The sequence below is a fragment of the Balaenoptera ricei genome, chromosome 20, assembly GCF_028023285.1.
Source record: "Balaenoptera ricei isolate mBalRic1 chromosome 20, mBalRic1.hap2, whole genome shotgun sequence".
Taxonomy (NCBI): Eukaryota; Metazoa; Chordata; class Mammalia; order Artiodactyla; family Balaenopteridae; genus Balaenoptera; species Balaenoptera ricei.
In genome coordinates, this window is record NC_082658.1 from 12,342,275 (window position 1) to 12,366,225 (window position 23,951).

At 56.8% G+C, this 23,951-nt stretch overlaps 1 protein-coding gene across 6 annotated transcripts; it reads left to right on the forward strand.

The window, feature by feature from the left end:
- Nucleotides 1–13,565: 13,565 nt before the first annotated feature.
- GCGR (glucagon receptor) lies at nt 13,566–22,491 on the forward strand. 6 transcript variants are annotated; one of them, XM_059908053.1, is made up of 14 exons: nt 13,566–13,676; nt 18,232–18,401; nt 18,497–18,599; nt 19,348–19,455; nt 19,537–19,658; nt 19,744–19,850; nt 19,924–20,080; nt 20,169–20,328; nt 20,401–20,461; nt 20,746–20,815; nt 21,140–21,228; nt 21,375–21,513; nt 21,592–21,633; nt 21,977–22,491. In XM_059908053.1, the coding sequence occupies exons 2-14, from the start codon at nt 18,342–18,344 to the stop codon at nt 22,196–22,198; spliced, it is 1,440 nt and encodes a 479-aa protein (XP_059764036.1). In that variant the 5' UTR covers nt 13,566–13,676; nt 18,232–18,341; the 3' UTR covers nt 22,199–22,491. The 6 variants fall into 6 exon arrangements, with proteins under 6 accessions (XP_059764036.1, XP_059764032.1, XP_059764031.1 ...); XM_059908049.1 differs by lacking the exon at nt 13,566–13,676 and adding an exon at nt 13,902–14,081 and having other exon boundaries at nt 18,114–18,401; XM_059908048.1 differs by lacking the exon at nt 13,566–13,676 and adding an exon at nt 13,902–14,081.
- Nucleotides 22,492–23,951: the final 1,460 nt, after the last annotated feature.

Below are 23,951 nucleotides of genomic sequence, written 5' to 3' on the forward strand. Positions count from 1 at the left end.
CATCTGCAGCGCTGGAGAGATCTGAGTGGTCTCCTCTCTCCTGAGTCCAGGCTCGGTCTGGAGTGTCAGGGAGGGGTCACCCACCCTTGACCTTTTTAGGGGATAAAAGTGAAGCAATGTCATCACTGGCTGCCCACCCCCACTCCCTGAGGGGGCTCCTCTAAGCTGCCCCAGGACCCTCCCCCGGCATCCACGCCCTCATGAAGTCCTCTCCCCTGAGTGCAGACTGGACTCAGTGACTTGCCTCTGACAAATAGAAGGTGACAAAGTGACAGAACGTCCCTTGTGAGATTGGAGATTAAAGACTGTGGCTGCCATCTTGCTCAGGCCCCAAGGAAGGAGCCACTGTGTCCAGCCAGCAGCCAGCAAGGACCTAAGGATGTGACAGCCATGGGGGCCTGGAAGCTCCCTCCCAGTGCTTTCTCCATCAGCTGCAGGTTCTCTTGCAAATACACCCCCTAGCCCTCCTCGTTTCCCCAGCCCCTGTCATCCCCAAACTCCCAGGAGCCATTCCAGCAGGATGTGAGGACAGATTTCAGGCATCCTTGCCAGGATTTGGAAAACGCCCCACATCAATAACTCCCCCTTCCCCAGCCCAGTTCTACCCCCCGGCTCCAGATCCTCAATATCCACTTTCCCTTCTCCGGAGTCCTGCGGGTGCAAGCCTGCTTGGCCACAGCTCCCTGGAGAATAAGCCATCTCTGCCCATAGTCAGGTCACATGAGAGTCACCCGTCATGACTTGTCAGGGGCCTGGAGGGGAGGCGGGCAGATCTGGGAAAGGACATCTGCCTCAGGTGAGGTCTGCACAGCCCGGGCAGCGGGAGGCTGGTCTCCTCCAACCAGGTTTGTGGCCACTTCTGCTGCCAGCAGTTTCGGGGGGATCCGAGTTCTGGGGCTGGGGGCTTCCACCCTGATACCCCGTCTGGGTCATGGGGTCCACCCTCTACTGTGGATCTTGACATTGGCCCAGGAGATGGCGAAGCACAACCATCCTTTCCTTTTCCCCACCACCCCAGGATCAAGTCTCTGGCCCAACTTCCAGCAAACCTGCCCTCCGGCTTTAGGGGCTGTGACTCTACGTGCTGCATGGTGGCTGTATGAGGGTCTTGGGGCTGCCACAGCGGGTACACAGCCAGGGTGGCTTAAACTACAGAGTTTTATCAACTCACAGTCCGAACGCTGGATGCCTGAGATCAAAGCGTCAGCAGGCTGGTTCCTGCTGAGGACTCTCCTGGGTGTGTAGACGCCGCCTTCTCCCTGTGTCCTTACACGGTCGTCCCTCTGTGTGTGTCTGTGTCCTAATCTCCTCTTCTTATAAGGACACCAGTCAGATTGGATTAGCGCCCACTCTGATGGCCTCATTTTACCGTAATTACCTCTGTAAAAGCCCTATCTCTAAATACAGTCTCATCCCAAGGTGCTAGGGTTTAGGACTTCAACATACACATTTTAGGAGGGATGCAGTTCAGCTGGTAACAGGGGCCCCTGGATCTCACTGCAGCCCTGAATTGCTACTGGATGACCTGAACTTCCTTCAAGGCTTCAAGCTGGTCAATGTCTGATCCTTAAAATTTCCATTGACCCCGTATCTCTCCAACGCTGGAGACAAAGCTTGCCTAGGCCAGTCCACTCCAGGCGAGCAGCTGTCACAACCCTATCACCAGCGGCCCTTGAGGGATGGGAATTGTGGATAAACCCCAGCTTCTTTGCCCCAGGGTTCCACCAATTCCCACTTCTCAGGGGTTGAATCCGTCACTCAGAGAAGCCATCAGATTTTTCTGCAGGAAGTCCGTGACACAGATGGGCAGGCGCAAGTGAGCTCTGGGGCCGGCTGGAGGAGTGGGTGACACAAGAACAGGGAAAAAAAAAAAACAAAGAACAGGGCAAGCCAGTTGACGAAAGTCAGCCAGGCCAGCCTGTGGGCCATCTATGCATCACTGGGAGAAGACTCAGTTCTGGGGGCACGGGGGAGCCATCGAAGGTTGTAAGGACACGATATGGTGGGAAGAAGTGAGAACAACCCATATGTGCTTGTGCTTCTGGGCGAGTCCGACTCAAGCAAAATTCCAGTCTTAACTCCCTACATCCTGGCCCCCAGCCTTGAGGGACCCCTCCCCGTCCTTCCCAGCCTCCTTGTCACAAACCCCACCCCCTGGTCCCAACTGGCCTGGCTCATTCTGCAGGAGCCCCGGGGGCCGTGCCTCTTCCGCTCCCACCTCACCTGTGCTCCGCATCCCGCCCTGATGGCCCAGATGGGGGTCTGGGCTTGTCTGCCCCCATCATCCTGAGCTCCTGGGTCAGGGGCCGCCTGCCATGCTGCCCCTCTGTGCCCAAGCACCACCTGTCCACCTGTCCCCTGGCCTCCCCGGCAATGCTGCCCGGCCCCCAACCCCGCTGCTTTGTCGCTGACCCAAGCCTGGCCCCATCTAGGGCTGGTGGCCCTAGGGCCCCTTCCTGCTGCTGCCATCCCTCTAAGTGGCTTGATTTGATTGAGCCATGCTGGATGCCACCTAATGTGACTTTGCTCAGCCTAACAACATTGATGGTGGCTCAGGGCGAGAGGCAGCTGGCGAGACAAAAGAGGCCAGGACTCAGAGGGTGGGGGTCACTCGGGGAGAGAACGATGGCCGTGGGGGGAGGAGGCTGCGCCCCTCAGTCCAGCCCTGCTTCGCGCGAGCCGGGACCAGGGCCCCTCCCCAGGACAGGCTCCAGGGGGCTGAAGGCCCTGGACCGGCCACTTCACCTCCAGAGCCTCAGGCTCCCCATCTATAAAATGGAAGTGGGGACCCCAGCCCTCCACAGAGACTGGTCTCCAGGCCCAGTGTCCCATTTGGTCAAGACGTGGGCTCTGGGCTTCCACCGCCCCCACCCTCGGCTAAGGGTCCTGGGCAGGCTTGAGTTCTTCCATTTACCTTCTCTGAAAGGGGCCAGATGCCCCCTCGCCACCCACTGGTTGGGAGAATTCAGAGGGCGTGTGGGTGGGGCTGGCCCGGAGCCTGATCTGCGGAGGAGCCGGGTACACACTGGCGGGTGAGCTGACGCTCCCAGGAGATGGGCAGTGAGTGGGGACAGGTCCTGGGTGCCCCAGAGGCTGTCTAGACCTGGGGATGGCTGTGGCTGGTCATGGGGGCCTGGCCTCTCCCTGTCCCCGGCTCCCCAACACCTTTGAGCATGCCACCTGCCCTCTGGGGGTGGGGTCTGGGCACGGCCCATATGCACAGTGGCCACCAGAGCCTCAGTTTATCTTGAAGACACAGATGGAGGCTGGAGGGGAGTTCGGTGGGGGGGGGGGGGTGGTCCCTGGCAGCAGGAGAGCGGCCATGGTGTCCAAGAGGCAGAGGAGGCCCGCATGGAGGCCAAAGACGGGCAGTCTTAGCCGGATAGGGGGCTCGTGGTTGTGGGAGCGGATGCGCTTGGAGGGGGGCTCAGTAGTGACCAGCCAGGACCGTGGCAGTGGAGCCCAGGAAGGCTGCTGAGGCCTGAGAGCAGCAGGGCTAGCGAAGGCCACCTGCAGGAGTTCCTTTTGTAATAAAAATCAAGATCAGGGGAGGAGGAGTAGGCAGGTCAGGAAGGAAGGAAGGAAGGACAATGAACACCTGGGACGAGGCTCAAAGAGGAGGGACCTCGGCTCTGAGCTGCCCCAGCAGGAAGGGTCCACCCGGTCCCAGACACATTTCCACCAGCTGTGACCCAGCACCCTTTTGCTTTACTTTAAGAAAATACTGGGAGTTCCCTGGTGGCCTAGTAGTTCGGATACCGGGTTTTCATGGCTGTGGCTTGGGTTCAATCCCTGGTCAGGGAACTGAGATGCCGAAAGGGTAGAGTCCTAACCACTAGACCACCAGGGAATTCCCGCAGCAGAAACCCTTAAATCCTGCTGGTAGTACTAAAAAATCAGCATAATAATTTCAAATAGCAATGGGACAATATCTAGGGAAATAGCACTATGTCTATTTTAAAAATTGAATGTGTAGTTAAAAGCCTTCCTACAAAAAGACAGCTCCAGGCCCAGATGCTTCACCAGTGAATTCCACCAACATCTAAGGAAGTAATGACACCAATTCTATACAGACTTCCAGAAAACAGAAGAGGAAGGAGTACTTTCCAGCTCATTTTATGAGGCCAGTATCATCCTGATACCAAAGCCAGACAACTTTCTTATTACAAGAAAATAAAATTACACACTAAAATCCTTAAGAAACACAGATGCAAAAATCCTTAATAAAATGTTAGCAAATCTAACCCAGAAATATATAAAAAGGATAATATTTTTGACCAAGTGAAATGTATCTCAGGAATGCAAGGTTGGTAAACATTTGAAAATCAGTATAATTCAGCACAGCAATAGACTAAGAAAGACAAATCAAAAGATAATCTCATAAAAAAGAAAAGATATCTGATAAAATTCAACATCCATTCACGATTAAAAAAAAATAAAGACTCAGCAAACTAGGAGTGGATGGAAACATTCTCAAATTGATAAAGAGCAACTCTGGGGCTTCCCTGGTGGTGCAGTGGTTGAGAATCTGCCTGCTAATGCAGGGGACACGGGTTCGAGCCCTGGTCTGGGAAGATCCCACATGCCACGGAGCAGCTGGGCCCGTGAGCCACAACTACTGAGCCTGCGCGTCTGGAGCCTGTGCCCCGCAATGGGAGGGGCCGTGATAGTGAAAGGCCCGTGCACCGCGATGAAGAGCGGTCCCCGCACAGCGATGAAGAGTGGCCCCCGCTTGCCGCAACTAGAGAAAGCCCTCGCACGAACCGAAGACCCAACACAGCCAAAAATAAATAAATAAATTAAAAAAAAAAAAAAGAGCAACTCTGAAAACCTGCGAATAACATCATACTTACTGGTGGGAAATTGAATGCTTTTCCCCCAAAGATTGGGAATAAGGCAAGAATATGAGGTCTGGCCACTTATACTGAATGTTGTACTACAGGTCACGGCCCATACAATAAGTTACCGAAAAATAAGTGAAAGGCACACAGATTATAAAGGAAGAAAACATCCTTTCTCACAGACTGCACAGTCATCTCCATAGAAAAACCCAAGGAATCCACACACACCAGTGGAACTAATAAGTGAGTTTAGCAAGGTCACAGGATACAAAATCAGCACACAAAAAATCAATTGTATTTCTATATACTAGCAATGAGCAACTGGAAATGGAAATTTTACAAAATCACCATTGACTATAGCATCAAAAATAATGAAATACTTCCCTAACAAAAAATATATATATAAGATCTGTGTACTGGAAATGACCAAACATTGCTGAGAGAAGTTAAAGAAGACCCAAATAAATGAAGAGATACACCTTGTTCATGGATGGGAAGATTCAGTGTTAAGATGTCCTTTCTCCCCAAATTAACGTATAGATTCAAATGAATCTCAATCAAAATCTTAGTAGGCTTTTTTGTAGCAACTGACAACCTGATTTTAATTTATTATTATTTTTTAATACTTATTTTTATTTATTTATTTATTTGACTATGCCGGGTCTTAGTTTCAGCACGCAGGATCTTTTAGTTGCAGCACGCGAACTCTTAGTTGAGGCATGTGGGATCTAGTTCCCTGACCAGGGATCGAACCTGGGCCCCCTGCATTGGGAGCACAGAGTCTTAGCCACGGGACCACCGGGGAAGTCCCGACAACCTGATTTTAATATTAAATGAAAATGCAATGAACCTGTATTACTAAAATATCTTTGAAAAAGAAAGTTGGAGAAGTCACAGTACGCAGTTTCAAGACATGCTACAAAGCTATGGAAACGAAGAGAGTGTAGTATTGACATAAACATGGACATACATATCAATGAAATAGAAAAAAAGAGTCCAGAAAGAGACCCACAACAATGGTCAAGAAATTCTCCACAAAGATGCTGAGGTAACTCAGTGAAGAAAGGATACTCTTTTCAGTAAATGGTGTTGGATCAACTGGGTGTATCTGCCAAACAAATAAACAAACTCACATTGCGCCACACACCAGATTAGCCCGTCGTAAATCATAGACCGAAGTGTAAGAGCTGAAACGACAAAACTTGAAGAGAAAACCTGGGAGAAAGTCTTAGCCACCTTGGATTAGGCAAAGATGTCGCAGACGGGGCACAAAAAGCACAAGTCCTGAAACAAAAATGTGATATTTGGATTTCATCAAAATTAAAAACTTCTTATCTCTGAAAAACTAATAAGAAAGTAGGAGAGTGACTTCCCTGGTGGTGCAGTGGTTAAGAATCTGCCTGCCAATGCAGGGGACACACGGGTTGGAGTCCTGGTCCAGGAAGATCCCACATGCCACGGAGCAACTAAGCTCGTGCACCACAACTACTGAGCCTGCGCTCTAGAGCCCATGAGCCACAACTACTGAGCCCACGTGCCACAACTACTGAGCCTGCGTGCCTAGAGCCCGCGCTCCACAACAAGAGAAGCCACCGCAGTGAGAAGCCCGCGCACTGCAATGAGTAGCCCCCACTCGCCCCAACTAGAGAAAGCCCACACACAGCAACGAAGACCCACCGCAGCCAAATATAAATAAGTAAATAAATTTATAAAATAAAAACAAAAAAGAAAGTAGGAGAGCAAGCCATTGAACGGGAGAAAATATTTACAAAACATGTATCTGGTGAAGGTCTTGTATTCGAATGTATAAGTAATTTTTAAAAAAGCCAATTTTTAATCAGCAATAGATTTGAACAGGTGATTCATAAAAGAAGACATACAGACAGCAAAGAATCACATGAAGAGATGTTGACCATCATTAGTTATTGGGGAAATGCAAACCAAAACCACAATGAGATACCACTATATACGCAGTGGAATGGCTAAAAAATCAGAATCAACAACCCAAAATCCTGAAGATCCCGAGAGAGCCAAGGGGCCGGGGCGGGGAGGAGGGACGCAGGACGGTGCAGCCTCTCAGAACAAGAGCTTGGCAGTTTCTTATAAAGTTAGTCAAGGGCCTGGGAACCACAGTCCCACTCCGAGGTGTTTCCTCAGGAGAAAGGAAAACACGTGTCCACACAAAGATCTGCACACAACCATTCACAGCAGCAGAATTCACAATGCCAAAAACTGGGAACAACCCAAATGTCCACCAACTGGACGAATAACCAAACCTCGGGCCACCCATCCGGTGGAGCAGGACTCAGCAATAAACAGAAGGAACCATGATTACAAGCTGCATCATGGATGGATCTCAGAAGCTTTGCAATAAGTTAGAAGCCAGGTACAAAAGTCTACATAATCCATTTATATGTATTCTTGGAAAGGCAGATCTATAGGCAGAGAAATCAGGTGGGTGACGGCCAGGGGCCTGCGGGGGGAGAACAGGCTACAGGGGGTCCTGAGGGAATTTGGGGGCAACAAAAATGTTCTATATCTTGACTGTGGTGGTTACATGACTATATATTTGTCAAAACTCATTCAACTGTACATTTTTCAAGAGTATATCATGCCTCAATAAACCTGACTTTTAACACATGCTATGAAATTAATACATATGCGTGTTTGAAAATAAAATATGGTGTTAGTGAGTGTATGTACGGGAACTCTTAAACCCTGCTGGTGGGACCGTGAATGGGCTCATCATTTCCAAAAACAATTGGTCAATATCTAGTGAGGCTGAAGACGTGAAGATGTGCACCCCCTGATAGCACAGCAGTTCACAGCCCCCCACCCCTGGGAGAGACCCTGCCCCCTGCGTGCACCAAAGGCTTGTCCCGCAATGTTCCTTGCAGCTCTATTGTCATGGTCAAAAAAAGAAAGGAAAAGAGGGACAGGGAGGAAGAAAGCCAAATGTCCTCCAACAGAAACATGAACAAAGCAGGTGGGTTTTCCCTGGACGCTGGAATATCATGCAGTTAAATAATCAAGGAATCAGGGTGATAAGGGATAAATTTAGGAGTTTGGGATCAACAGTACTACATATAGAAAAGATACTATATATAAAAAAGATAAACAACGAGGACCTACTGTATAGCACAGGGAGCTATATTCAGTATCTTGTAATAACCTACAATGGAAAAGAATCTGAAAAAGAATACAGATATAGATATAACTGAATCACTTTGCTGTACACCTGAAAGTAGCACAACATTGTAAACCAACTATACCTCAAAAAAAATATTTTTTTTAAATCAACAAACCAGAGCCACCTCGGTCAGCATAAACGCAGCCCGAAAGCATATTGCTGAGCAGAAGAGCAGATATATCAGACCTGGTGCTTTAAGAACATGCCATGGAATTGTAAATCAACTATACTTCAATAAAAAAAGAAAAAATAAGAACATGCCATGGATATCATGAATCATTTCTATATTCGTGTAACAGAAGTATGAAAAACTGAGAGAGAAATACCCAATTCAGGGCAGTGGGAGTTTTGGGGGGAGGGTTGGGCAAGGTCTGGGAACACCCGGGACTTTAAGAAGAAAATATCTACAGTAGCCACATTCTTCACTCTATCTCCTCACCTGCTGTAGTTTCTTCACAGCCCTTATCAGAACCTCACATTGCAGTAGGAATACACCCATCTGTTGGGTTGTGTATCGTCTGCCTCCTTCTGCTAAGATGTCAGCTGCCCTCCGTCTCCCAGCATCCAGAACAGTGCCTGTCACATTGAAGGGGCTCAATCGATGTTTGAATCAGTCTTGATTTGCACTGTCAGCATTATCCCGACTTCCTGGCACCCCAACCAGAGATGGGCCCTCCCACCTGCTTCCGACCCCTTCCGCCCCCCTTCAATCCAGAGGCATAATGATCTGCATTCACACCGTAATTGTGTAAATTTTGTTGGTGGAAGGGTCGGTGGGCAGCCTGGGGAAGGGGGGATGGGGGCTATTATTACATTTCCTTCTTTTTACAGTCTCTTGGCATTTTTAGAGGGCGCCGCCCAACAGAAATATTACGCAGCACAACTGTGAACCAATGAGTCATTTCAAATATTTTGTATCCACATTTAAAAAGGAAAGAGAGGACTTCTCTGGTGGAACAGTGGGTAAGAATCCACCTGCCAATGCAGGGGACACGAGTTTGAGCCCTGGCCCGGGAAGATCCCACATGCCGCGGAGCAACTAGGCCTGTGTGCCACAACTACTGAGCCTGCGCTCTAGAGCCCGCGAGCCACAACTACTGAGCCCATGTGCCACAACTACTGAAGCCCTCGTGCCTAGAGCCCGTGCTCCACAACAAGAGAAGCCACCGCAGTGAGAAGCCCGTGCACCGCAACAAAGAGTAGCCCCTGCTCGCCGCAACTAGAGAAAGCTCGCGTGCAGCAATGAAGACCCAATGCTGCCAAAAATAAATAAATAAAATACATAAATTTTTTTAAAAAAGGGAAAGGAACAGGTGAAATTAACTTTAGTAATACCTTTTATTTAAACCAATCTGTCAGGAAGAGGATCCCTTCAACATGTGACCAGCACACACAATTCATGATACTTTATGTTCTGTTTTTGTACTAAGCCTTCAAAATCCAGTGTCTTCTTGACTGGCATGGCACCCCGCTCCATGCTGGGTGGCTCAACCTCGGAGCTTCTTAAGAAGAGCTGCGTGGGAAGTAAGAGTCCTCTGGTGTCTGGAAATGTCCTATTCTGCCCTAGCACCTGCAGCACGACCTGGAGGATGGTGGGCCTAGAGAGAGGATGTGAGGTGAGAAGTCCTGTCCCTGGGAACGTGGCTCTCTTGGCTGCTGGCGACAGGTCTTATGCCACGCTGAGCAGTGCCCTCTCCGGGAGACCTACGTTCACACTCTAGAAACTTTCAATATCTTCTCTTTATTCTGATGACTTTGAAACTTCATGATGATGCAACGTGGTGGAGTTTTTGAATCCGTTAGCTGGTTTGCTGTTTTTATTGTGCTGGTCACTTGGCGGCTTTTCCACTTCAGAGGTTCTGGGAAGAGCTTTTTATTATCTGTTCACAGTTGTCTCCTCCTCCTCTGATCTCATTTTGGAAACTCTGTCCCTCAAGTGCTAGACTTTCTGCACAGATCCTCCACCATCTCTTATCTTCTCTTTCCTAGTTTCTGTTTCTCAGATTTTTGTTCTTTCTTCAGTGAGATTTCCTCAACTCATTCTTTCAATCCTTCTATTAAATTTTTAAGTTTTTAGATTTTTTTTTTAATTTCACAAGGACTCTTTCTTGTTCTCTGCCTGTTTTCCAAAGTGCCCTGTCCTAGTCGCAGGGGTGCCTTGTCTTTTCCTATCTGAGGATGATCACCTAAAGTTTTCTTCTCGTCTCTGCATTAGCTCTGTTTCATCCAGTGTCCTCTTTTCCATTGGTTCTCAGTCTCTCAAGAATGTCTGAGCGAGGCACCAGGATGCAGCTTAGTGCCCATTCGCTGGGGCTTTGGGTTGTTCCCTTTTCTGATTCCTATAGCCTGTGAATGGTTGAGTAAAGTCTGATAGATCCACACAATAGAATACTAAGTGCCCAAGTACCATGGTGTTGAGAAAACCTCTTATTAAGATGAGGAAATGCTTATGTTACCAGCTATGCTGGGAAAGCTGGATACAAAACTCTATCAAAAGCAACAGTAGGGGACTTCCCTGGTGGCACAGTGGTTAAGAATCTGCCTGCCGGGCTTCCCTGGTGGCACAGTGGTTAAGAATCCACCTGCCAACGCAGGGGACACAGGTTCGAGCCTTGGTCCGGGAAGATCCCACAGGCTGCGGAGCAACTAAGCCCGTGTGCCACAACTACTGAGCCTGCGCTCTAGAGCCCGCAAGCCACAACTACTGCAGCCCGTGCGCCTAGAGCCCGTGCTCCGCAACAAGAGAAGCTACCGCAATGAGAAGCCCGTGCACCGCAACAAAGAATAGCCCCAGCTCTCAGCAACTAGAGAAAACCTGTATGCAGCAGCGAAGACCCAATGCAGCCACAAACTAAATAAATGAATTAAAAAAAAAAAAAAAAAGAATCTGCCTGCCAGTGCAGGGCACACGGGTTCGAGCCCTGGTCCGGGAAGATCCCACATGCCGAGGAGCAAATAAGCCCATGCGCCACAACTACTGAGCCCGTGTGCCACAACTACTGAAGCCCTCGCACCTAGAGCCTGTGCTCCACAACAAGAGAAGCCACCGAAATAAGAAGCCCGTGCACCACAACGAAGAGTAGCCCCCACTCACTGCAACTTGAGAAAGCCTGCACGCAGCAACGAAGACCCAACGCAGCCAAAAACAATTAATTAATTATTTTAAAAAAGCAACGAAGACCCAACGCAGCCAAAACCAATTAATTAATTTAATTAATTGTAAAAAGCAACAGTAAAGAGACCTGAAAGGAACCACCCTGCAACATTAACAGCAGCTCTGTCTGGGGGCACCATCTCTTTTCCCCCTGCATCCTTTCCTGCAGCTCCACATTTTCTGGGTCCTGATGCGCTGGGGGGTCCCTCTGCCTTGGGTTTCTGCCCAGCACCACCCAGTCTGGCCACCTCTTTCTTGGCCACTTATCATCATCTCCCACCCAGAACTCGATGCTGGGGTGTCTGGTTCTCCCTGCCAGGCTTTGTGGGCAGTACCAGTTCATAACACTCAGCCAAATGCCTGAATTGAGGCCTGCTGGTGTACTCTCCAGAGCCCACAGCGCAGACAGACGGAACAGGACTCCTGTGGCTGTGGAGGGCAGCCCCCAAACCCAGCCTGCCCTGGCACACAGGAGCCAGCACACCTCCAGGGTGCCACCCCCATCGGGACCCTCAGGGACTCAGTGATGGACAGATCCCTTCCTCACTCCCCAGGCCTCCAATGCTCCGTGGGAAGGCCCAGCCCCCTTCATTCCCAGTTTCTGCTCTATTTATGTCTTATGAATTCAGTTATGTAAATAAAGGTGGCCCAGCCCAGGAAGGCACACCCTCCCCCTTCTCCTCCCTCTCCCTCCCTCTTCTGCTCCCCACTGTGTCCACACATTTCAGGTATGCCCCCCCCCCATTTCATACATTTATGAATAAACTCTACATTTATTCTTTCACATCTCTTCCTGCTAGAACCCAACTCGGGCCACCCAGCCCCTCCCCCAGACTGCTGGGCCTCCACCCAACCAGAATTTCCTCAGGAAAATAAGTTCCAGAGAGGGAAGGGCCTCTCTGAAGGTCACACAGCAGGGATGACCTTCCCAGCTCCTCAGATTTATCCCACCTCCAGGAAGAACCTGTAGCTTCTCCCCTGAGCCTCACAGCCACCCAGAGTGGTGCCAGTGACCCTGCTCACAGGCAGGAACCCACCAAGATCACAAGCAAGATCCCAAGTTCACAGCTGTAGGGAGAGTAGGGGGCACCTACGCAGATCTCTGTTGCCCATACGAGTGCCCTGCCCCAAGAGAAGTGGGAGGAGAGCTGGAAGAGGGGTGCAAGGGAAGGGGAGAGGAGGATGGGGGGTTGGGGTTTGGGGGCACCGATCTCGGAAAGCTTCCCTCCCCCAGCACCTGCATCCAGCACTTGCACATTCAGCCCTATGCAAGCAGAGCCAGACTTTCTGACCTTTGTTTCTGACCTTTGCCTTCTGGCCACTGCCTGAATCAAAACAGGCTGCTCTGGGGACAGGGTTCTAGGTGGGCTGGTAAGAATGGGGGTCTGGAGGGCACCCCCAGCATTGCCCCTCCTCCTGAGCCTTCAGACAGTGGCAGGGCAGGTGTGTGGAGGCCAGGTTACCAAGCACCAGCTACCTGTGGGTACGTCACAGGGTGCTGGGACCAGCTTCAGCTCTGCTCTGGGGGCTGGAGGGAGGGGGGAGCCATGGGTAGGGGAGAACCACGGGTTCCAATGTCCCCCAAAACAGAAGTAGGGAGAAGGGCCCCAAAGACAAAGGACAGCATCTAACAAAAGAGCTGACCCAGTGGGCCAGGGAGGGCGTCCCAGGGTGATGGTGGCCAGACAGTGGCTGACAGTGGAGAGGCAGCCCAGACAGATTCCAGAGAAATGCGAGAGGGAGAATCAGGATTTGGTGATGCACTGGAGACCTCAGGATCCCTGCCAGGAGTCCAGCAGGTGAGTGGGCAGAGGAAGTACATTCAGGAGATGGGAGCGGGTCAGGGGAGAGGGGTCCTGGTGGGGTCCTGGGCTTCTGGCAGTGGGAACATTAGGAACTGTCCAAGGGAAAGTGGAGGGGAATGCAGAGAGAAGGAGGTGGGAACGCCAGCCTGGAAGCCAGAACCATGGGAGAACCTTCCAGAAGGAGGGCATGACCATCAATGTCCCCAGATACTGAAAGGCCAGGAAAGATGAGGCCCCAAAGTGTCCATGGGGTTTGGTGACCCTGCGGTCACTGGGGGCTGACTGCTGGGGTGTGTGGGGGGGGGCCTGGAGGGAGGGGTTGTGCTGTTGGATGAACTGTGCTGGAGGGTGCTTAAGGGAGATGGCACGGGACCCTTGGGCTTAAAGAGGCACCCCAGGGGCCGCCCTTCCCCACTCCAGTCCAGCCTGCTCTAGGCGCGGTGGGAGGGTCGCCTAGGAGCCACGGTGCGGGGCAAGTCGGGGGTCAGTCCTTCCGGCAATCAGTACCCGGGAAAGAAGCTGTGAGGGCCCGGGAACGCGGAGGAGACGAGAGGAAGGGGCGTGGAGTCACAGCCCCCACCCCCGGCCGCGCGCCCGCCACACACCGCACCTGTCTATCCACCGCTGCTGTCCCCGCGGGGAGCTGCCGTCTGCCGGTCCGGGTCGCCCGGGCGGGGGTCTGCCGAGTGAGCTCTGGGTTGGGGGTTCTGCGGGGCGGGGTCCGCGGGGAGGGCCCCGTGGGGTAGGAGTCCGCAAGGCAGGAGTCGGGCACAGGTGCGCGGGGAGGGGTCTGCGGGCAGGGGCTCCCGGGCCCGCAGTTGCTCCCCGAGGCGCGGCAGGAGGGCGGAGGCGCGGGCGGGGACCCTCGGGCAGCTCCCGCCCCCGCCTCCGCCCCCGCCCCCTCCTCCTCTCCCTCCGCCGCCGCCGCCGAGCGTAGCCGCCGGAAAGTTTGCTCGCGGCTGGCGCGGGGCGCGGGCGCGGAGCCGGCGCCGACCCTGATCTGGCAGCGCCGTGGAGACGAGCGGCGGCCGGCCCCTGACCCGTGCGCGCGGAGGACTGCGGGGATCGCGGAGCGGCCGGAGCGGCGCGCGGTGAGCACCTGGGCCAGGCTCGAGGACACGTTCCCGGCCAGGGGCCGAAGGCGGGAGCGCGGGACTGGCCGGCGCGGACCCCTATCTTAGGTGGGCGGTCTCGGGCCCCGGGTGTCGCCGTCCTCATCCCCGTCGGACACCCCGTTCCCAACCCCAGGATGCGCCCTTCCAGCTCGTACGGTCAACCTGGTTCCGCACTATCGAGAGGGTTGGGGGTCTCAGCGCTTCCCCCGTCCTCTCCTCCCTGGGGAGCGCGTCTCGGGGAAAAGGGTGGGGTGTCTGTGAGCGCCAGGCGCGCTGTCCTGCTGCCCCTCTCCGCTCCCGACTCCTCCCTCCAGCACCCCCGCTTCCCCGCCCCCCCCCCGCCCTGCGCATACACAGAACCTCGGAGACCCCCAGAGGCGCGGGGGGCAGCCCTGCTTCCCTCCAGCGGGTCCCTGCTTCCCAAAGCTCCCCAGCAGTATCTTGGTTACCCGGGTTTCCCCGGAGGGGCCGAGGGGCGTCATCCGCGGAGCCTACACTTGTCACTTTGATCCGCAGGGAGGGCAGGTCACTGCCCTGCCTGCTCCTTCCTCTCCGGCGGCCCCCACTCACACTTCTGGGCCGCAGGATTTCTGCCCCCACCAGAAACGGACTGACTCCTGAGGTCTGGGCGCCCGCATCCTCCGAGGACCTGTCTGGGCTGTTTTCGGCCCTTCTGTGCTGGGGGATGAGGGTTGGTGGGGGAGTAGCACCCTGGCCCACATCCAGGCCCGCCCTACCCCCACGGAGTGGGAGGAGGACGGAGGAATCAGGCTTTGTCAACAACCTGTGGCCCCGATCCTGCCCTGGGGCCATGACCTTCCGCTACTTGCTCTGGTTTCACAAACACCCCCCACCCCCATACCCATCAGAGGCTGGCAGGCCTCAACCACACCCATTCAGATCCTGGGAGGAGCTGGGGTGACCAGCGCCCCACTCTCCTCCATGGAGATCCACCCATCCTGGGGGGCCCTCCCCCAGCTGCAGGTCTGGGAGTCCTGGGGCATCCCCAGGGGAAACTGGGGAAACAGCTGAGCTTTGAGCACCCAGGAGTGGTGCGTTCTACCAGGCGGGGAGACAGACAGAACACGGGCCAGTCAGCCCGTGGTGGAAAGAGGGGGCTGGGAAAGAGAGGAGTGGGTGAGCTGGGGCCGGGGGAAAGCTGGCCCTCCTTCCCACTCCGCCAGAGTCTCTGATCCTGAGCTATCTGTGCTGGGCAGGTGCAGTCCAGGGCCAGAGAGGAAGCGAAGCCTCCTGGTCCATGAAGGGAGAAGGCTTGGTCCCTGGCCGGTAGTCCCCCGCCTCCACCGGCTCCCGTGCCGTGCCAGGAGGGTAATAAGGTGGAAAACAGCAGCACTGACGCCAAGGCCAATGGGAGGCTTGGAGCGGCACCTCCGCGTCCCAGTCTCAGTCCTCATTCATTCAACAAATATTTATCCCTGGGGCTGGCAGGCTGCCTCTGGGGTTGCAGTGTCCCCCACGGAAGGGCGGGGCCTGCACGTGATAATCTGTCCTTCCCTTCAAGTGGCAAATCTCATTGTCCTCCACGGTGTTGAGGAGGCAGCGACTTTTCAAGTAGGGAAACCGAGGCTCTGAGAAGTTAAATTATTTACCCTTGGTCCCGGGACCAGAACTGGGCCTTGCAATGTCACCCTCTCCTGTGGCGGCAGCCTCACACCTGGGTGCTCAGGGCAGGGACCTCAGAACCTCAGCCTTGCACAGCTGAAAGTCGTTCCACAGCCCCAGACTCTGCCCAGTCCTCATTCAGAGAAGTGTCTAGATATCTTGCCCGTACTCCCCCAACAGGCATGGGAGCCTCATCCACTTCTGCCCCTTCTTGTGTTTATATCAGAGACTTAGTGAGAGGTATCATTCTCTGCCTCTTGTACTGGTGTGTGGGGGGGGTGCTGAGGCCCTGATCCCTAGGGACGTGGGGCCACAGGTGCTCTGAGCTGCGGTACCAGCCTGTGATCTGTAGGTGCTGAACTGTGTGGGGTGAATCTTCAAGGATTCCCAACCCCACATACCAGACCAGGGATGGGAGTAGGTGTTATGGAAAGGCCTCCCTATTCCTCTGCTCTGGCTGCCATTGGAGGGGCAGTGAAGAAGGGGCCCCAGGGCAGCCCATCCCTCTCTCCCCTCTACCCCGGGGCTCAGCTTCTCTCTGTGGTTCCCAGACTAACTGACCCCTAGCTGGAAGGCAGGCTGCCTGGGTGTGGCCCCGCTTACCCTGGGTTCTCCTAACAGCCCTAGGAGGTCAGCAAGGTGAACTCCCACTTTTCAGATGGGAAAGTTGAGGCACAGCCTGGCCACCACACCCCAGCTGGACTCTGAGGGGCTGACGTTTTGCCTTGGAGCTCCTCACTGGACTATCCCCGCAGCTTCATCCTCCCTTCACCACCGGCCGCAGGGCCTCTGGGCAGGGGGCAGTATCCTTCCTCCCCATGTTCCCTGCCTGCATCTCCACTGTCTACTCCACCCCAGCCATCCCTTGTCACTCTCCCCTTGCCCTGCCCCCAGAGCCTCTAGCCATTCAGGCTGCCTCTGTCTCCCTGAGCCTTCCCAGCCACCTCCCCTCCTCCAGCAGCTGGGCACGGTGCTCCTCACCCACCTGGCTCCATGGCCTCGGTGGGCAAGGGCAGGGCAGAAGACCGGGCTGTTTGATAAGAATCAGGAGATAAGGCCCCTTGGGCTGGGGACACCTGAATTGTCCCTTGTCCTCCACCTGCCTGGGGGCTACTCCCCTGAGAAGGCCCTCCGCTCTGGCTCCTCCACCGCAGCCCTAAGCCTTGGCTCCTCACCTGGACCAGGGCCTGGGGACCAGCGACTACTGGGCCGTGCCTCACCAGCCCTGACCCGCGCTGTGGCCCAAGGGCCAGGGTGAGGAGCCCCACAGCAGGCTATGGTCCAGGTGCCCACCCCATGTGGTGGCATCTCAGGGTCCCGTTAGGGGTGAGGAGTGAATCACAGAGGAGCCCACGTGAGTTGGCCCCATGAGGCCCCATCTGGACTCTGATGGGAGGAGGCTGAGATTCAGGGTTGTTCAGGAGCCCTCCACCTTCAGTCACAGCCTGCATCCCTCCTGGACCCCACCTTCTCCCTGGCTTCTCCCAGGCACTGCCTTCGAGCCAGCCAGTTTCATCCATCTGTCCATCCATCGGTCCATCACATGCTCACTCTGTGGCAGGATGCCATCCACAGCCCTAAGGGGGCTTGCATGAGTAGTTCCTAGGGGCCCCACCCCTAGGCCCCAAGGGAAGCCCCTCCCTACTGCCCTTGTGGAATCAGTGGATCAGAAGATGGACTCTGGAAGCAGTGACACCATGACTTACGGGGCTGCTGATGCCCCAAATGCAGGATCCGGACAGGACCAGGCACCTCAGGTCCCCCCTGCAGGCACCACGAGGGCAGGGGTCCTGTGTCTGAGCCCCCGGCAGCTGGCAGTGCTAATCTCAAAGGAATGTGCTGCAGCTGCCTGCGTGCTGTGGCCCATGGGACCCAGGAAGCCCGGCTGGAGTCTTGGGCGGGGCCCAGTGGAGCACCTAGACACCCCAGTCCTGGGCAAGGGGGCATGGGTGTGACAGGGACCACCCTAAGCATATGCTTGGCACTCCTGGCCCCTGCCAAGTCTGGGAGCTGGCCCAGGGCCACCTCGATAACCATGCCCCTGGGGACCAAGTGATGGATGGTCCTGGTACCCTGCCCCAGCCTGCCATGCTGACTTTCCCAGGAGCTAAGAATAGGTGGGAAAAATAGCAAGGGCCGAAGGGAGGAGTTGGGCAGCTAGGGAGGCTGCTCCCTCCTCTGACATCTTTGGTACCAGGCAGGACTGGGGCCGCTTAACCAACATGTAGGAGAGGGGCTCTGGGACTGTCTGAGCCTCCACACAGACAGCCACGGGCTGTGAGATGGAGCAGCCCCCAGGACCCTGGGAAGAACCCCCAGGCGCAGGGCCAGACCCCCAACCTGCCACTGGCAGAGTGACCACTTCTGGCATCCCCTCCCTCCCAGCTCCCACTTCGTCAGTAGGATTCGGAGACTCAGAGGGATGGTTTTAGGGGAGCAGGACACCCTGCTGATCACAACGGAGACCAGCTGGGCCTCTTCACTCCTGGGTGTCCCTGCACAGACCCTGCTGCTCTGATACTCAGCAGCCCCCAGAGGAGAGTGCACCCACGAGGACCTCTTTGCCCCAGCTGTGCAACCCCAGCCAGATGTGGGGGGCAGCTGCCCAGAGGCATGCCCCCCATCCTGCCACGCTGCCCGCACCTCCTCCTGCTTCTGCTGCTGGCCTGCCAGGTGAGCGCTGCTGCCAGTGCCCCCGTCCCACCAGCCTGCCTGCCCCTCATGCTGACGCCAGTCTGTCCCCTCTGTCCGTCCATCTGTACCCCCAGCCGCAGGCCCCCTCCGCTCAGGTGATGGACTTCCTGTTTGAGAAGTGGAAGCTCTATGGCGACCAGTGTCTCCACAACCTGAGCCTTCTGCCCCCCCCAACTGGTGAGCCCCGCCTTCGGCCTGAGTCCTGTCCCCCCAACCCCACCCACCATTTACAGGTGAGGAAATTGAGCCATAGAGAAGCTGGTGACTAGCCCAGGGCCACAGACCAGGACATTTAAGAAATGGTAGAACTGCCCCAGAACTGGGGTGTTTCGTGACCCTCCCCTGCTGCTGGGCACCCTGCAGGCCCAGGGCCTGGACACCGTCTTTCCTCCCATGGAGCAAAGCCTCGTGGCCCAGGAGGCAGACAGTGTGTGGGGGAGGTGGACCGAGAGGGCCAGACAGAGGGCACCAGGCCTGGTGAGGGGGAAGGAGATGGGCCATTATTTGGAGGGCTCAGGCAGACTGGGGTACAGCGTTCTGGACAAGTTCTGAAGATCACTCAGGTGCAAAGAGAGAGATTGGGGCAGGAGGAGCTGCCTGGGAGGCCAAGCCATTGTTTGGGGGAGGGAGGGGGCTGGTGCTGGGCCCAGAAGGATGCCAAAAGAATTGGGGTTCAGCCTCCAGAGATGGAAGTGCTGCTAGAAGGGCACTAGGAAGACGGAAGACCCTGGGTGGAGATGTGGAGTATCTGAGGGGAGGTGGCCGGGCAGAGCTGGAGCTCAGGACCAGGCTGGACAGGGGCGTCAGGACAGGCAGGATGGTCAGGGAGACCTGGGAGGCTGCTTCCTGGGGCGCAGAGAGCGTGCAACAGGGGGCTATGCGGGCCAGGCCCTGCTGAGGAGCAACCCTGTCCCCGCCTCTGCAGAGCTGGTCTGTAATAGAACCTTTGACAAATATTCCTGCTGGCCGGACACCCCTCCCAACACCACAGCCAACATCTCCTGCCCCTGGTACCTGCCCTGGCACCACAAAGGTAACCACAGCAGGGATGTGGGGGGTTGGCAGAGGGGGCTCAGCCCAGGGGTGGGGCGCTGACCAGAGCCTGCCCCCGCAGTGCAGCACCGCCTCGTCTTCAAGAGATGTGGGCCTGATGGGCAGTGGGTACGTGGGCCGCGGGGGCAGCCATGGCGAAATGCCTCCCAGTGCCAGATGGACGACAAGGAGCTTGAGGTCCAGGTCAGCCCACGGCAGGTGCAGTGGGGGCTTGTGGGGAGGGGCGAGATGGCCCTCTCCAGCCCTGACTGGCCACTGCGATTTGCAGAAGGAGGTGGCCAAGATGTACAGCAGCTTCCAGGTGATGTACACCGTGGGCTACTCCCTGTCCCTGGGGGCCCTGCTCCTAGCCCTGGCCATCCTGCTAGGCCTCAGGTATGCCCACCGCCCTGCTCATGGGGGGCCCCAGTGGGCAGGGTGGGCGGGGACTGACTCGCTGTCCCCACAGCAAGCTGCACTGCACCCGAAACTACATCCACGTGAACCTGTTCGCGTCCTTTGTGCTCAAGGCCAGCTCTGTGCTGGTCATCGACACGCTGCTCAAGACCCGCTACAGCCAGAGGATTGGGGACGACCTCAGCGTGAGCATCTGGCTGAGTGACGGGGTGAGCTCCCAGATCCGGCCTCTTGGCCTCTGGGCCCTGGGTGGCAGGCAACTGGGAGGCCCACACTCATGCTGCCCCCCGCGGCCAGGCAGTGGCCGGCTGCCGGGTGGCCGCGGTGTTCATGCAGTACGGCGTCGTGGCCAACTACTGCTGGCTGCTGGTGGAGGGCGTGTACTTGCACAGCCTGCTGGGCTTCGCCACCATCCCTGAAAGGAGCTGCTTCCCCCTCTACCTGGGCATCGGCTGGGGTGAGTGGGCCGGTGTGCGGGGGGCCGGCGGGCTGGCTGGGGCCACGGGACCACAGCTGTTCTCCCCCACAGGTGCCCCCATGCTGTTCGTCACCCCCTGGGTGGTGGTCAAGTGTCTGTTTGAGAACATCCAGTGAGTATCTGACTGGAGGGTGGGCCAGCAGGGGGGTTCACCTCTCCTGGCTGGGAGGTGCTAGGCTGGCCCCGTGGGGAATGGCCATGTGGCTCAGAGTGTGGGAGTGGCTCAGGGGTCTCTGGCCAGAGGCAGTGGGGGGCACTAAGCAAACCTGGTTCCCCGGGGGTGGAGGTCATTGGTAATTATCTCCCTTTTTTTCCTGAGGCACTAATTAGATCCCAAGGAATCAGGGGGCGGGGGTCTGTGAGGCTGCCAGGACATGAGCAGGCCCCACCCTGCAGGTGCTGGACCAGTAATGACAACATGGGCTTCTGGTGGATCCTGCGCTTCCCCGTCTTCCTGGCCATCCTGGTGAGGAAATGAGGCACCTGCTGGCACCGCAGGGAGGGCCGGGAGGCTGCTGAACTTGGCCCGCCAGCCCCTTCCTTCCTCATCAGCCTGCAGCAGCCCGAGGAGACGGACAGCATCCTGCCTGGGTGGACAGGGAGGGAGGCCTGGCACTCACCCAGGACACTGGCTGGCGCCCTGGGCCTTGGGCCAGGCTGTCCATCCTTGACTGGGTGCCCACAGCCCCAGGGCCCCAGGAGCCAGGGTCTGCCTGGCTGCCAGGCCCACCTCCAGGAGGGACAGGTGGGGGCCAGGAGCTGCCCTGAGCTGTGTCCCACACACACACAGATCAACTTCTTCATCTTCATCCGCATCCTTCACCTCCTGGTGGCCAAGCTGCGAGCCCATCAGATGCGCTATACTGACTACAAATTCCGGTGGGTGTGGGCGTTGGGAGTGGGAGGGCGCCAGGCGGCTTGCGGACCTGCACACCCCCGGGGGCCAGAGGGAGTGTAGGTGGGGGTGGGGGCACCAGAGCCCCGGGGGGCATGCTGGGCCGGTGGCTCAGTCTCTGCCCCCGCAGGCTGGCCAAATCCACGCTGACCCTCATCCCCCTGTTGGGGGTCCACGAGGTGGTGTTTGCCTTTGTGACCGACGAGCATGCCCAGGGCACCCTGCGCTCCGCCAAGCTCTTCTTCGACCTCTTCCTCAGCTCCTTCCAGGTGCCTGCCCGCCCCTTAAGCAACCGCCCAACCCCCAGGCCAGCCTGGGTGCAGCCCTGACCTCCCACATCTCTCCAGGGCCTGCTGGTGGCTGTTCTCTACTGTTTCCTCAACAAGGAGGTAGGTGGGGGAGTGGGTCTGGAACCAGCCCTGGGGTTGGGGTCAGGGGGAGTGTAGACACCCTGGCCCCACCCCTCAGGGGTGTGAGCCCTTCGTGTCCACCTGCACTTACTGGGCTCAGTTTCCAGGACACGGGGTGTCAGGCCTGCTGAGATGGGTCCGCCTCAGCCCGTCCTCAGGGAGTGCACCTGAGGGTGAGGGGGCCCCCAGGTGTTCCCAGACCCCAGCGTTCTGTGGTGACAGAGCCTGCCTGGCTCCACACCCAGGGCCAAGGGGTTGGGGAATCCTGAGAGGGTGGCATGGGCAGGCCCTGGGACTGGCCCGACCCGCCTGCCCACCCCAGGTGCAGTCGGAGTTGCTGCGGCGCTGGCACCGCTGGCGCGAGGGCAAAGCACTGCAGGAGGAGCGCCATGTCGGCAGCCACACGGCCAGGCCCACTGGTGGCCCCCCCAGTGAGAAGCTGCTGCTCTCGAGGGGCGGTGGCAGCAACAGGACTAGCCAGGACCCCTCTGCGGAGACCCACTTGGCTGGCGGCCTCCCTGGATTGGCTGAGAACCCCTTCTGAAGCCCCCTGGAACACCAGCTGTCACTGGACTCAGGTGCCCAGAGAGGGCATCACTGGACAATCCAGAACCGATGCCCAATGGAGGCGAGAGCGTGGGAGCCAGACAGCGCCCCGCTGTCCACATGTTCCCCAGTGTGGTGGTCTGAGGGGCACCTGCTCTGTGCCGAGGGGTGGGGCAGGGGGTGTGGCGGGGAAGCTGTTCTGTGAATGCATGCCCGTGTGTCCCCGTGTGTGTCAGTGTGTCTGAGTTAGAGAAGACATGTGTCCTCCAACAATAAAGAGCTCTGTGCTCACCCTGGGTGGAGAGCTGGGCTGGAGGAGAGGGGCCGGCTGGGCCCAGGCCCTCCCCGTGAGAAGGGAGCAGCCGTGGACGGCCCGTGCTGGCTTGCTCCTTCTAGACTTCTCCTTGTTGCCCCATCATACAGGTGAATTGGAGCTGGAACCACTGAGGGTGTGAGTGGTGGCTGGTGGTGCCCCACCAGCACGTGCTGTCCCCAGCCCAGTTCAGGTGGGCTCACCCCCACCCCGGGCCAGAGTGGACGGGCCCCACTCAGTCTTGGCCCCTCAACCCCCGGAGTGTCACCATTCACCCGCAGAGGGGCATGAAGGGCGTCAATGGCCGAGGGAAGCCACCGACATCACAGTCCTTCTACCAACCCCACATGAACACCCCTGGCTCCCTGCTAGAGCCGAAGCCGGGGCTGGACTCAGGCCCAGCAAGGGCATCACTGGCTAATCCAGAACTAGATAATCCAGAACTGGATGTCCTCTACTGGCCTCTGCTTCATCCCAACTCTAGCCACCCCAGCAATCCGCAGCCCATGTAGCCGACTGAAGCGGGGAGAGATGGACCCCCAAAATCGAGACCGTCCAAGTGCAGGCGCAGCACAGTTTTCCAAAGACTGCGGCACAGCCCAACACAGCCACTTCACAGAGAATCACTGCAGTCCTTGCTGCTCCAGGTGCATGCGGAAGGGCAGCTGTGCGCGAGGGTACTGCCCATTGCCTGGCGGGTGGGCACCCTGCTTGGCAGTCAGCGAGGGCTGGCGCTCACGCAGGAAGAGCCAAGTGGTGCACCCTGAGTCCACGCTGCCCCCCGGGACGCGGTGCATCTGATGCAGAGGGTGGAGGCAAGTGCAGGAGCAGTGTGGGGACTGTAGTCACCCCTCAAGAGCGCCCCTTGTGTCCGGTGCCGTGATGCCTGGTTGGGGGTGTGCGTGGAGGGGGGGAGGAGCAGGGGCGCTGTCAAAAGAGGAAGGGGCCACAAAAGCCAAGAGCACAAGCCAAACAGGCCAGCCAGGCGGCCCTGCTCCTAGGAGCTGGTGGGGGGTGACTGCTGGGACCTGGGGGAGGGGGTGTCCACAGTCCCTGCCCGGCCACGTGGGTTGAAGCTGCTCAGGCAGAGCTGAGCTAATTGCAGCAAATGAAAGGACAGGGGGCCTCTCAGGAAAGGTAAATAGAATTACTCACCTTCCAGGCACTGGGGCCCTCCTGAGGGGGCCCTCACCTCGTGCCACCGGATATGGCAGGGACGGAGGGGCAGGAGGTGAGTTAAGGTAGATTGGGCTCTCCTGCGGCCCAGGCGGGAAGCGATGTTACTATGATCGGTGGGGACTGCGGGGCAGGGAGGCAGTGTGGCTGGCTGCACCTTTGAGGACCTGAGACCCCTGACCTTGAGGCTTCAGGTCACCTCTCATCCCAGGCCCCGCAGCCTCCCCAGGCCCTAAGTGCTCCTTTGAGCCCCTGCCCACAG

Excerpts from the sequence above, each read along its gene's own strand:
- GCGR (XM_059908053.1), top strand. The coding sequence starts at position 18,342 with ATGCCCCCCATCCTGCCACGCTGCCCGCACCTCCTCCTGCTTCTGCTG. Across the intron at positions 19,851-19,923 it reads GCCATCCTGCTAGGCCTCAG|CAAGCTGCACTGCACCCGAA; the intron begins GTATGCCCACCG and ends CTGTCCCCACAG. Across the intron at positions 20,329-20,400 it reads CTACCTGGGCATCGGCTGGG|GTGCCCCCATGCTGTTCGTC; the intron begins GTGAGTGGGCCG and ends TCTCCCCCACAG.